The sequence below is a fragment of the Sipha flava genome, unplaced genomic scaffold (assembly GCF_003268045.1).
Source record: "Sipha flava isolate LNK unplaced genomic scaffold, YSA_version1 118_pilon_pilon, whole genome shotgun sequence".
Lineage (NCBI taxonomy): Eukaryota > Metazoa > Arthropoda > Insecta > Hemiptera > Aphididae > Sipha > Sipha flava.
In genome coordinates, this window is record NW_020271743.1 from 170,115 (window position 1) to 182,444 (window position 12,330).

The following is a 12,330-nucleotide window of genomic DNA, read 5'->3' on the forward strand; positions in this document are numbered from 1 at the left end:
TAATAATAATAATAATAATAATAATAATAATAATAATAATAATAATAATAATAATAATAAACATTATCATAAAAATAATTATAATACAATTAAAAACAATGTATACAACTTCGATTAAAGTTTTTTTTTTTTATTTTTTATAATTCTTCATAAACACAAATAAAATAGCGTCATCTAAGATACGCGTGAATCACAGAGTCGACGGGCTTGTATACATTTAAATAATATATATATTAAGTCATCAGTGGTAAGCTCAGGGCAGGACCGGGGACCGGATCACCTGTTTTAAACTTGGAAATCATCTATTTACATGTAAATATTATTTTACGACTATAAATTCATTTAAATCGTATTCACTACTTTCATTTTCATTCGCCGGTATCGTTAATGTTTCTGAAATATAAATGAATAATATTTTTTTTTTTTTTTTAAGGGAGTTTGTTCGATCGAAATAGAATTAATGACAAAGTTAATAATAATTTAAAAAAATTGACGAACATGTACATTGTACTCTCGTATAGTCGTATAAAGTAAAATATATTTGATTTGAAGCGCATTTACAGGGAAAAATAAAAAAATAAAATAATAATAATAATAATAATAAGAAAATAAACACATGCGAACAAAATCAAATCGCGATCTTAAATTTTAGTATTAAAATAATTATCGAAATCCTTTCGTTTTTATACTAATATGCGTAGCCGTTTCAGTGCATAAACCCTACTCAACCCGTACGAACTTCAGCTGCTGTAACACGTCTTCCGGACGTCCGCCAGTATGACGCTGAACTCCTCGTCCGGTTTGCCAACACCACCACCAGCAGCCAACACTTGTCCCGCAGCAGCGGCCGCGGCCGCGGCCACACTTTGCATGTTCGCCGTGGCCGGCACGTTCTGCACGTCGGGATAGTGCTGGGACGCGATACCGTCCAACGACGCGTAACCGCTGAACTCGGACTTGATCACGCAGTTGTTGAGCAAATACGACGGCCCGTGGTGTTGCTGTTGCTGGTGATGGTGGTGGTCCTGTTGCATGACGTGCTGCACCACGGGCGAGTAGTACGAACTGTACTGTTGCTGCTGCTGCTGGTGCTGCTGGTGCTGCTGAAGTTGATTGTGGTGCTGATGGTGCGACTGCTGCAGGCCGGCAAACATGACGTTGTGTTGCTGCTGCTGGTGCTGTTGGTGCTGATAGTTGTGGTTGTTGTCCGGCTGCTGCTGCTGCGACACGTACTTCAGGTACCGGTCTAGCTCGGTGCTGCCACCGGACGCGGTTACGTCCACCGCCACGTCCGACTGCTGAGATCTAGGCCGTTGCAGGTTGGCCAGCAACATTTCCGACGGCGACTGATGGTGTTCGAAGCCCATCTCCATGATCTCGCCGCCACCACCGCTGCTACCCGTACCGCCTCCGCCGTGATAGTCGTTGCCCGTCGACTGTTGCCTGATGTGCTGCTGTTGCTGTTGCAATCCCATGCCGTGATGGTGGTCCTCTTGCTGTTGCAATATACCGCCGGCGGCTGTAACGGAACAAAACACAAAACCCAATTAGCCTTCGAGACATTCATAATGCCCCGGAAGGGGGGGGTGGAGACTTCTATCGTTCGTACTTACCGTGGTACGCGTCCGGTTGTCTGCCGGCCACGATGGTGGCCGCCGAGGACAGGCCGCTGGTGTACACGGGGGTGCCGGCCGCATGAAGCCCACTCGTCGAGTAAAACGGTCGGTTGGCGTAATGCGGCTGCTGTTGCTGTTGCTGTTGCTGTTGCTGTTGCTGCTGCTGCTGCTGCTGTTGCTGCTGTTGGTGGTGGTTCTGCGAGCTGGGACCGAGAACTTGTTGATCTTGAGACGTGGCGATCGGCGGGTAAAACGTTCCGGTCACGATGTTGTTGTGCTCGTACGCCAACCGCTGGTTGGTACACATCATCACCATACCTTTGGCCACACCCATGGCCGCTATCGACCCCGGAGCCGGTTGATAAGACGACGTATGGACGTTGTTGTTGTTGTTGTTGTTGAACTGACGATGATGATTGTTGTTGATGTGTTTCTGACCAACTGCGCCACCGCCACCATAATAACCACCGAAGTCGTCGACATCGTACTTGACCACCTCGGCCCGTTGATACGGATGGTGCAAGTGTTGATGGTGGTGATGGTGATGATGGTGCGGATCTTTGTTGGTGGCCGTCACCGGTTCCATGGGTGATAGTTCGGGCGTGGGCAGCGTAGGCGTTTTGCTAGCCGACCGTTGACCGTTGTCCGCGGTCGGATCGCCGCCGCAGGGTTCGTCGGACGGGGCGGCCGCGGCAGTTACGGGCTTGTCCGGGTCGGGGCTGCACGTGGGCGACGATTCGGGGGTGATCACTTCGGACACGCGGACCGGCGAGTACGGGCTCTCGCTATTCGGGTAGTACGGCGACGTAGTCTTGGACGGGCTGTACGGTTGGTACGCGTACGGCTGCTGGTGCATGGCCGGCGACGAGTACGACGAGCTCTGGTACGGCGAGCTGGACGGGTACTGAACCAGCTTCACCTGGCCCGTGGAGTTGGGGCGCCTGGACGTGGGCGACTGGCCGGGGCCGCCGTTGCCCACCGCGGTGCCGCCCGCGCCCACCACCGACGACGGCGAGCCCGCGCGTTGCTTGTTGTGCTTCCTCCGCCGCGGCCTGTACTTGTAGTTGGGATGCTCTTGCATGTGTATCACGCGCAGCCGTTCAGCTTCCTCCACGTACGGCCGTCGGTCTTGCGGCGTCAGACTTCGCCATTTTTTACCTGCAACACACGCACAATGGTATTATTGTAACGACGGTCCGTCCCAACGAAGCGTAGTGCGACCGATGTGCAATCGCGTATCGATTCACGACAATGTCCCGAACGAACGTTCGTAACAGCAACTGCAATAAAAACGCGGGGTCCTCCTTATCAGGACGCGCATGAGCAGTGATGAGGGGTAGGGGCAGTTTAATGCATTCAGAGTAAAGCGCAGGGATGTAGGACGAAAGACAACTTAAAGGTTTATTTCTAAAAGCGACAAAGAATTTGATCATGTTGGATAAATTTCAAAAAAAACTGAGTATTGGTTAATTGATTGTAATACGTTCATAAAAAAAACACGTTTTACTTTTTTGGTTCGGCTACAACAATTAATACTACTAGCGTCATAAAATTAATTTAAAAACCGTTGGTTTACGAATACGCCTTTTTCGTAACTATAAATAGATAAGTCACTGATCATATACGTATTATCATTGATTATATACGTACACAGTCAAACCTCCATTATTTGGATTTCGTTTTATAGATCCCTAGATCCCTCTTTAAAGAACTCCAACTATTGTTTCCCTTTCATGTCATCGCGACACGACCATAAATACGAATATTATGTTGTGCACACGTTTTTTATTTGATTTCAGTGCCATAATATTATGTACACCTGATTTTTTGCCAAGCCTAAGAGTACTATTAGTGTTATATGGAATGAATTTAACCATAATTTAGTCCACCGCAGAGTATACAAACGATATCAACAATATTGTCGGCTGCAGTACATTCTTATATTTTATAAAAGCATTTTATAATAGCAACTTTATATTCATATGCAAATAGGTACGCTGCGAAATAACGCTACATCCAAAAAAATTAACTTCAATTGAGTATTATAATATGCGGCAATAGTTGGTGTGTTGCGCGATGACGTCCTGGGTAAAATATTACACTATAATATATTTATTTACAATACATAAACGCCCGGGTATATTATATGCAATCGATTTCCATAACGGGTTGTGTACGCCAATAGAAGGGTTTTTTTTCTAACATATCGTGGTGTATATGCACGTATATATAAATATATGTTTGCCATATACATGTATACCTGCGTGCAAGCGTAATTTTTTATACATACACACTTGGTGGAGATTCCGTCGGGAGCAAGTGTAAGACGGCGAGGCAGGAACAGGAGGCGAACATTTGAAATTTAAAACAGGCGCATCGCCGATAGAGTGGAGATCTGGACCGGCTAATTTATGCGACATCGTCGGAACGGGGCGAAACGGAGAGACGAAAAAATAAATAATAAGCTACATAATAATCAATATACATACGCTTGTGTGTGTGTGTATTATTTAGTCTGAAAAGGAAAACAATGAGAACTATAGGTGTTTTGTTCTGCTGTACGAATGCGATGAATATTCATCAACGGACGCGTTTGTATATATTTACTGCGCAGGGTCGCGTAACACTAAGCACCGCGAGCTTGCTCTTTTACCGACCGGATTCGATAGCGTTGGGCAAACGAGTCGCGATTGGTTGTAAGTGGCGAAACCCGCAGGCTTACAACAATTCTAATCGGGATTCTATGTTCATAATATTCGAGTATGCGATGTGTACATAGTAGTTCATTATATGGCCGCACGCGAAAAATACACTCGTGAAAGGGAATCGTGTAGGAATATCGTTCGTAGATGCTCCGAGGACGAAAAATAAAAAAAATAATGCACGGTTAGAAAAAATGTATGTAAGGATATCGAAAGGTATATTGTATTTATAAACATTGTAATATATACCTAATACCTCTTATTATCATTTTTTCACAATATTATCAAGGTAGGGCGTTAACCAATGAAAAAGGTAAGTTACTTGCCAAAGCTTAAAGCAATGATTTTAAAGGAACTTCTTACTAAATGAGTTGACTTTTTTTTTTCCATGATATGCACCAACTAATCAGTTTTACAGTCATGTTAAGCTTTTCCCAATTTAAATTTCTGAGAATAAAAATACAAATATATACATTTTTTTTTTTTTAAAAATTTTATTATTTAGAAAAAATTAATGGAATTAAAATTTTGGAAGAATTGTATGAAATATTTCTGGATTTCATAAGAATTCAAAACAATGTACATAGCATATTATTATAATATTATATTAAAAAAAGTAGCATATTTTTAACTAAGTTGAATTGATTTTTCATTCTATTTAATTTGTAACTTTTACAAGTTAATAAAAAAGAGAAATAACTTCTAACTTTAAGCTTAACTTACATTTAATAATATTTACTTAGAGTTAAAAAATAGTTAAATTTACCAGTATTGTATATTATACACTTGTATAATTCACGCGAGATTACAACCCTCGCGTCATAAAAAAAAACGGAAAATCTTATAGACGTACCACGTGACTACCTCAAGTGACGGTTATCGTAAACTAGTAGATGATAAGTGCGAGATGATCCCGCGGGAATTAATGGGAAAAATGAAAAAAAAAAAATAATCCCCAAAAAATGATCACAAAGGATTAATCGTTTTATTGGATTATAAACACACGACGGTCGACACGACGCAGATTGATGGATGACGCGACTCGTATAATAAAATGCACGGATCGCGCTGCAGTAGTTCTCCTACATTATGTAAATACAAATAACAACACCACACATATAGTTCTACTCCGGGTGTACCCTCATCGTAAATAGGTACTAATACGTATATATGTATCATATTTATAATACTTTTACCGGTATGTACTGTACGAACTTATATTATCTAACCATCTGATCGACTACCGATTGAAAAATCAAATCCAGAAGCACCGGATGGATTATAATATTTATACACGCCGCGGTCATCAGTCTGTCGCTCCTACTAGCGCGTTTAACATAACACACAATATAATAGGATTATAACGGTTGACACCGGACACTGGACCGTGGTATACATATACATAATATAAGGACATTATACAACAGGTATATCGCGAGTATATATATATAATACGAGTAAGTGCGTGAGTATTGTTGTACGCACGAGTGTGATTCTCGGATAGAAAGAAAAAAAATAATAATAACATAAAAAAAGAAAATATACGGCCGGGGGAATAGATTTATGTATCGTAACCTTAACGAACTATTATTATGCCTACTCTCACCCAAGCCGTTCGTCTTGCAATCCACGTTGCATCCACTCCGAAAATAATATGTAACATTATACAAGTGTATTTTATTATAATTTTGGACGGGACGAGACGAATATATGGTGGACAGTAATATCTATATACAATCATGATTATTAAATAAAAAGGGATGTACGAGAAATCTGTGGCAATAGGAAACAGTCGTCATTTATTCAAAGACACCGCGTTGCCCTATAGCTAAGAATATGACGTAAACTTATATTCAAGTCATTTTAAACGCACGGAGTTAAGTCAAGCCCTGCCGCCTGAACGTTTATGATGTGTCATCGCACACCTACGCAATATGTACTCGTATATTCTTCTTTCGCTCTCTAAAGAACGAATCTGATTTACCGGTGGAGTGTACAGGCATACGTATTATACTATATGAATAAGTACACCATATACGGTTCTTGAAAATCTTTACGTCACGTGGTGAGGTTTACAGTCAATTTTATCGATGAACCTCGTTGCAGCTATACGCCAACTTTTACGAATAATCACTAGGTAAGGTTAGTTTTATACATCCCAACGGATTCGTATGTAACGCCTCGTGGAAAATAATTCACTTGATAATACTAATCGAGATTTTAATAAATAGTCCTATCAAGTATCGGCGTTTAATTGCTTTTCATTTTTAACACCACGTACAAATCACAAAAACTTTAATAAAAAAAGACCACGGGGGATCGATCCCTTATGGACTCACTTATTCCATCATCGCAGTACATGACGTGTTAAACCGCTGAATGAGCCTCGCGATAATTATCACACGGTAACTAACAAAGATTCCGAAATGAGTTTTCATTTTGTAAGATGGGTTTTTTTTTCTAAGGATAAAACATAATTGTATAATCTATCTATAATATCGATTCGTCTGTAGTTCTTATACACGTTTGAATTTTCTGGACTAAAAGTTTTGATATAATTCGAAAATTAAACGCAAAATGATCACGTATTTGTGTATAATCTTCAAAACAATAGTTTATATTCACTACAAGATGATGACGTGTACATCGTACTAGTATATTATAATTATAAGTGTATACGCTTATTATATTAATTGCGTAATTTAAAATACGAAAATGTAAATCCGGTGACAAATGTCTGGACGAAAAAGAAAAATTGTTTCCTACGTTTACACGCACACACGAACACAATGCGAGCGAGAGCGACGCACGTACCTATTATATATATATAAATGTAGAGCACACAATCATAACGAATATCGCGTTATATATGTATGTATAATTTGTTCGACTAAAATAGTCAAGGATTTTAGGTATAAATATGAAACCCGTTTTATTCAAATCCGAATTTTACATAATCTATGCATACATCAGGTTTAGCGGCGCGTTTTCGTAGAAATTTGAACGACTGCGATGCGATAAAGAACCGTAGCAGCGTCCAAGTATCCTCGACACCTCGTCGGCTTCAAGAAAACGGCGGCAGTTTATGGGGCAGGTGCAACCGAACCGGCGGCAATTCGCAGGTTTTTATGCACACGATACGGTCGCCGGGTAACGCGGACACGCGAGCGGCATTCAATAGCACCGTGGAGACGAAGGGACAACAATAACAATCGAAATCGCACGAGAACGGACCGGGGGAAATAACGATGAATCCGACAGCTGCGTCGCGCCGGGAGAGGATCGCGGAAAAGTCCAAGACATGGCGAACCGGCCACATGATCATGCACTCGGTGACGGGCGTGTTGGCCATGGCCAGCAGCATCGCGTACTACCTGACCATTGAACGGTGCGATTACCTCTGTTACCAGTACAACACGGTGCTGATGATACACAATAAGTCCCGGGAAGAGTACGAGCCGAAGGTGACCGAAAACACCGACTGGTACCACACCGGTTACTGTTACGACACATTCGTGTTCGCGATGGTCCTGACCATCTTCTCGGCCGTCGCGATGGGCATGTCCCTGGTGTTCGGCCGTGGCGGCACCGACACTACCGACTACGAACACATCTATTACTTCAGGTTCATGCCGCGCATTTAACGCGCGACGGAAACGGTGTCCCGGACAGACGCGGCTTCAGAGACTTACCAGGGGGTCGGGACATTTTAAGTATTAACTGATGATAATAGTTGTTTTCCCAAATTGGTACTGAAACACAGAGTTCGACTACGTTCCTATATTACGATACACACCTCATATTAATGTCATTAAATGGCTTTAGGCAAAATAAAATCGTTAGGTAGGTATCAAATTAAATAATTGGGATTTTACAGTTCAGAAGGAGAAAAGTGTTTAAAAAAATGTATATTTTTGAAAAGCCTGGAGGGAAGCATGGCCTCAGTGCCCCACCCCCATGTAACTGCGCCTGGTCACGGAGACGGTACGCGCAAAACAATAGAGCGCGAAGATTTCGCGCGAAAACCACCCCCCGACGACGGTGGCGCGCGCGTAACACACTGGAACCGTTTAATGTCTCTTTTTTATTTTTTTTTACCGCGTTTTTGTACAGCATACTCGGGCGTTGGAACGTAGTCATCGTGACGTGCGTGATCAACGGTTGTTTCATGATGAAGTCGCTAATAGTCGTTCTGCAGTTCACCGACGGCTATCAAATGTTTCTCAACACCGTGAAACGGTTACCGATCGATGACAAATTTCGAAACAAGTTGTAAGTCGGCGTACGGGGGGGATCACATTGTTTAAACCGAACCGTTCTTACACCGTCGATTTCATACGGTTGTTCATTTCAGCGGAGATTCCGTGCAACCGTTTTTCGTCCTGTCCTTAGTAAGTACGAACACAATCGTTTTGTCAGTGCAGTGAACATTGTATGATGTGATGTGTAATAGGAATTCGTGTAACGGATATCTTCCTACCCACTAAAAATAATCACCAAAATTCCATTTAAAAATCCAATTTCCATTCAAAACGATTTCGTCTGATAAATGGAGGATAAACGTTTCCTGCTTATGCCACCATCGTATCGATGACTTATGATTTTCTCGTTATAAACTCGTTATAATTATTATTTCATGTACTGTAATCGGGTAATTCCGCAAACTAGTTTTAATCCAAGACGAAACATACATTTTATGTTAATATACAATTATGATTATACGGATCTTTTATACGATATTATTCAATATTACAGGTACTATATTGGATTCTGTTCCTGTTTTGTGCATTGAATTTCTTCATAATAGTTTACCGGTGTATCGCGGGCGTAGATTTCGAAGCCGATTATATTAGTGACGACGAATCGGTAGAAGTCACGGAAATTGACTTAGCAATTCAAACCGCGTTTGATAGCTACCGGCTTAAACCAAAATATTGAATAAATACTATAGACACGTGAGTATACCGACCATCAAAAAATTGATAAACTAATGGAAAATAATATATTACTTCAAATCGCATGTCTCTAACTATCGTAGTTACTTATCTAAAACGGTTTTTGAATAACTATGTTTTGTGTATCGGTAGAAAACGTGAATGCTGAAAAATGAGTGATTGTGCAGCGTTGTGCAGTTTAATTTATGCATAAAACTAGGGAAATCTTTGATGGAAACTTTTTCCATAGTTACTGAGACTAATGGTGAAGATGCTATGAAACTATCCACGTGTTATCACTGGTACAGGTTTTTGCAGATTCCTTACTTCTGTAGATGTTGATAGTCAACCAGAACGCTCATCATCCGTTTTTTTAATCGTTTGTACCAGTCATAACACGTGGATCATATAACAACTTATCACCACTGCCATCACTGCTCAATCACTCTGATTTTTACGCGTTCACGTTTTCGACCGACTTACGAAAAATGGCTACACAAAAACAGCTTTAGATAACAAACTACAATAGATAGCGACATGTGGTTTGAAGTCGGTTGAGAAATAGATTTTAGCGAGCACAACGCGCTAGGTAGGAACAAAAAAACACTACCTGGTACTGCGATAAAAGTTACCCAAACAGAAGTCGTAATATGAATATAAAAATAATCAATTCGTACAAAACTCGCTTAAAAAGAAACCACGCATTGGACGGTGTAGCAGTATATTTGGAAATAAATTGTCATTGTTGTAAAAAAAAAAATATATATATAAAAAAGAAATATTGAATAGTCAGTCATTCGATGAGCATTCCTAAACGGTAACGAAGTGGAAAAAACAAAATAACGGGCACAAGTGCACGAAACGAACTGCAGATGAAACAGTTTTTGGTATTGAGAATTTTCACGAGTTAATATACATTAAACGTGCAGTACAAATAATATGATGAATTCTTTTTTTCCCACTCGCACCGGTACCGCGAGACCATTATTAATACGGCGGCGGTTCGAGTCGTCACTGTGAATCGGTGAAAAGAAGATCAAAAAATAATAATAATAATAATAACAATAAAAAAAAAAGCAACAAGCCGGTCGGTCACAGGTCATCTTCGAGTAGTGGGTGTCTGGAGCGGGTCGACGACGCCGTTATGTACGCCGCGCCGCACCGTGTGGATCGATCGATACGAATTCCTCGGTAATTATAGAACAAATTGATTTGAGAAAACGGAGCGAGAAAGAGAGAGAGAGACGAAATAAAATATACATCGTCTACTTTACATCGGTGCACAATAATATACGTATAGCGTTACCGATTATTTCGTAACGTTTAACCGTACATCGTACACGTTTATGTACACGTATCATTCGGTACCGTCTCGCGCGTGCTTGCGGATGGGTTTAATGACTGGTATCCACGACGATATTGTACAGGTAATGTGCGCGCAGAGGAGGTGTGAAGTGTGCGCCGCGAAGTGACGGGCGCCCGGCGGATCATTAATAATGGACACCGTGGGACGCCTGTACATAACCGACCCCAAACAAGGCGTTTATCGTCGTCGCAGTCGTCGTATTGGATTCTCTCGGCGCGTCTCCGACGATGGACTTTTCTTGGTGGACGATGACTCGGCAGCGAGAAAACGGCTGCACAATACTGTTATAGTGTTCTGGGACGTGGCCGGTTAGGTTAGCATAGGCGAATCTACAGGGGTGTGCCCTGTCAGGGCACACCCCTGTAGATTCGCCCTGCGACTCGTGTAAACCTATGTAGGGCCCGTAAATACTCATTTCAGTTATAACACGGTTTTGAGTCGAAATATTAAACAATTTATACATTTTAATACATTTTTATATATTGTCAATAAACGTCTTAAACGTAGGATAACTGAGAGGTATTTTTAACTAAATAGTTCCTCTTTGAGGTAAAGGCACACCCTGCGATGAATTTGTAGATTCGCTTATGTTGGTTAGGTATACTCCGCTTACGAATCATAAGTCGTCGTCAAACATACGTACAGCGTAATGTATATGTAGTTCTCTTCTCCTTCCGCCGCACACTCTTCCGGTTCTTTTTCTTTTTTCTTTTGAGTTTATTTCATCTCTATCGCGTCAAGAGTACACGGGCACAGCAAACCGCGGAAAAAGCGCACCGCGTGGAGTCACCACATCGCCGCCACCACCGCTCCATCATTTCGAAAATTATTGCTCACCCGACCGATCAAGGACGTATACATTTCGTTTTGCGGCAGCAAACAATATTTCGCAGACGAATAAAAATGATAGTAATAACCGTAATCATAATAATATATCGAATAATTGGACGTCATCGCGTAGTCGTTTAACCTACGTGATGTGCTCGTTTAATTGGCCTCTGGTGCACGTTTGATTGGCCGCCGCCGCCGCGTACGTCGTTGTCGTCGGAGGAATAAAATCGATGCGTGTGCGGTACACGTAAATCGCGAAAAATCGAAACAGACGACGTGCCGCCGCCAGAACAGATGGTTTTAATGAGCCGAGAAGAGTCGTTCGTCAAATTTTCTTTGTACGCGCATCACAAATAACATATGTTACAAGTCAACCACCGATGCATCGGTTTCAGTGACCAGACGCCCGATATTGGTGAACTTTGATAACTCGGCCACGATTTTAAGGTATCTTATCATCGCAGTGTCATTTTAATTTCTCGCGGATACTTGAATGTTCGTTAATTATCCCGATTCCGATTAATCGTCTGATAGAAACTTTTGCATCTCAGCATTCTTATTCCTCTAAGTGGAACTTATCGCGGTGTACACAATATAATGTACCAGTGATGATGCTGTACATATGTTATATGTATACTACACGTCATATTAATATAACGCCGGGTCGCTTTGTTACCACGGCGTCGAATACGTGAGATTACCGTGTACCTGTACGATATTAAACGGGGGTTGAAGGGAGGATGAGAAAAAGATAATGACGCGGCGGTGCAGTGTGTCTACGTGCGCCACGACGAGTTTAGATTAATATTGTTGCGGCGTTTGGCAAACACCATTATAATAATAATAATAATAATAATAATAATAATAATAATAATAATAAT

The 12,330-nt window shown here is 41.5% G+C and overlaps 1 protein-coding gene across 1 annotated transcript in view; it reads right to left on the reverse strand.

Moving 5' to 3' along the window:
* Positions 1–102: 102 nt before the first annotated feature.
* LOC112693833 (probable serine/threonine-protein kinase yakA) overlaps positions 103–12,330 on the reverse strand; it is an 82,203-nt gene continuing 69,975 nt past the window's right edge. The window contains exons 3-4 of the mRNA XM_025569077.1: positions 1,614–2,774; positions 103–1,519 (exon numbers count right to left, since the gene is read on the reverse strand). Of these exons, the coding sequence (XP_025424862.1) occupies positions 741–1,519; positions 1,614–2,774 (1,940 nt within the window). The 3' untranslated portion in view covers positions 103–740. The remainder of the gene's footprint in view (positions 1,520–1,613; positions 2,775–12,330) is intronic.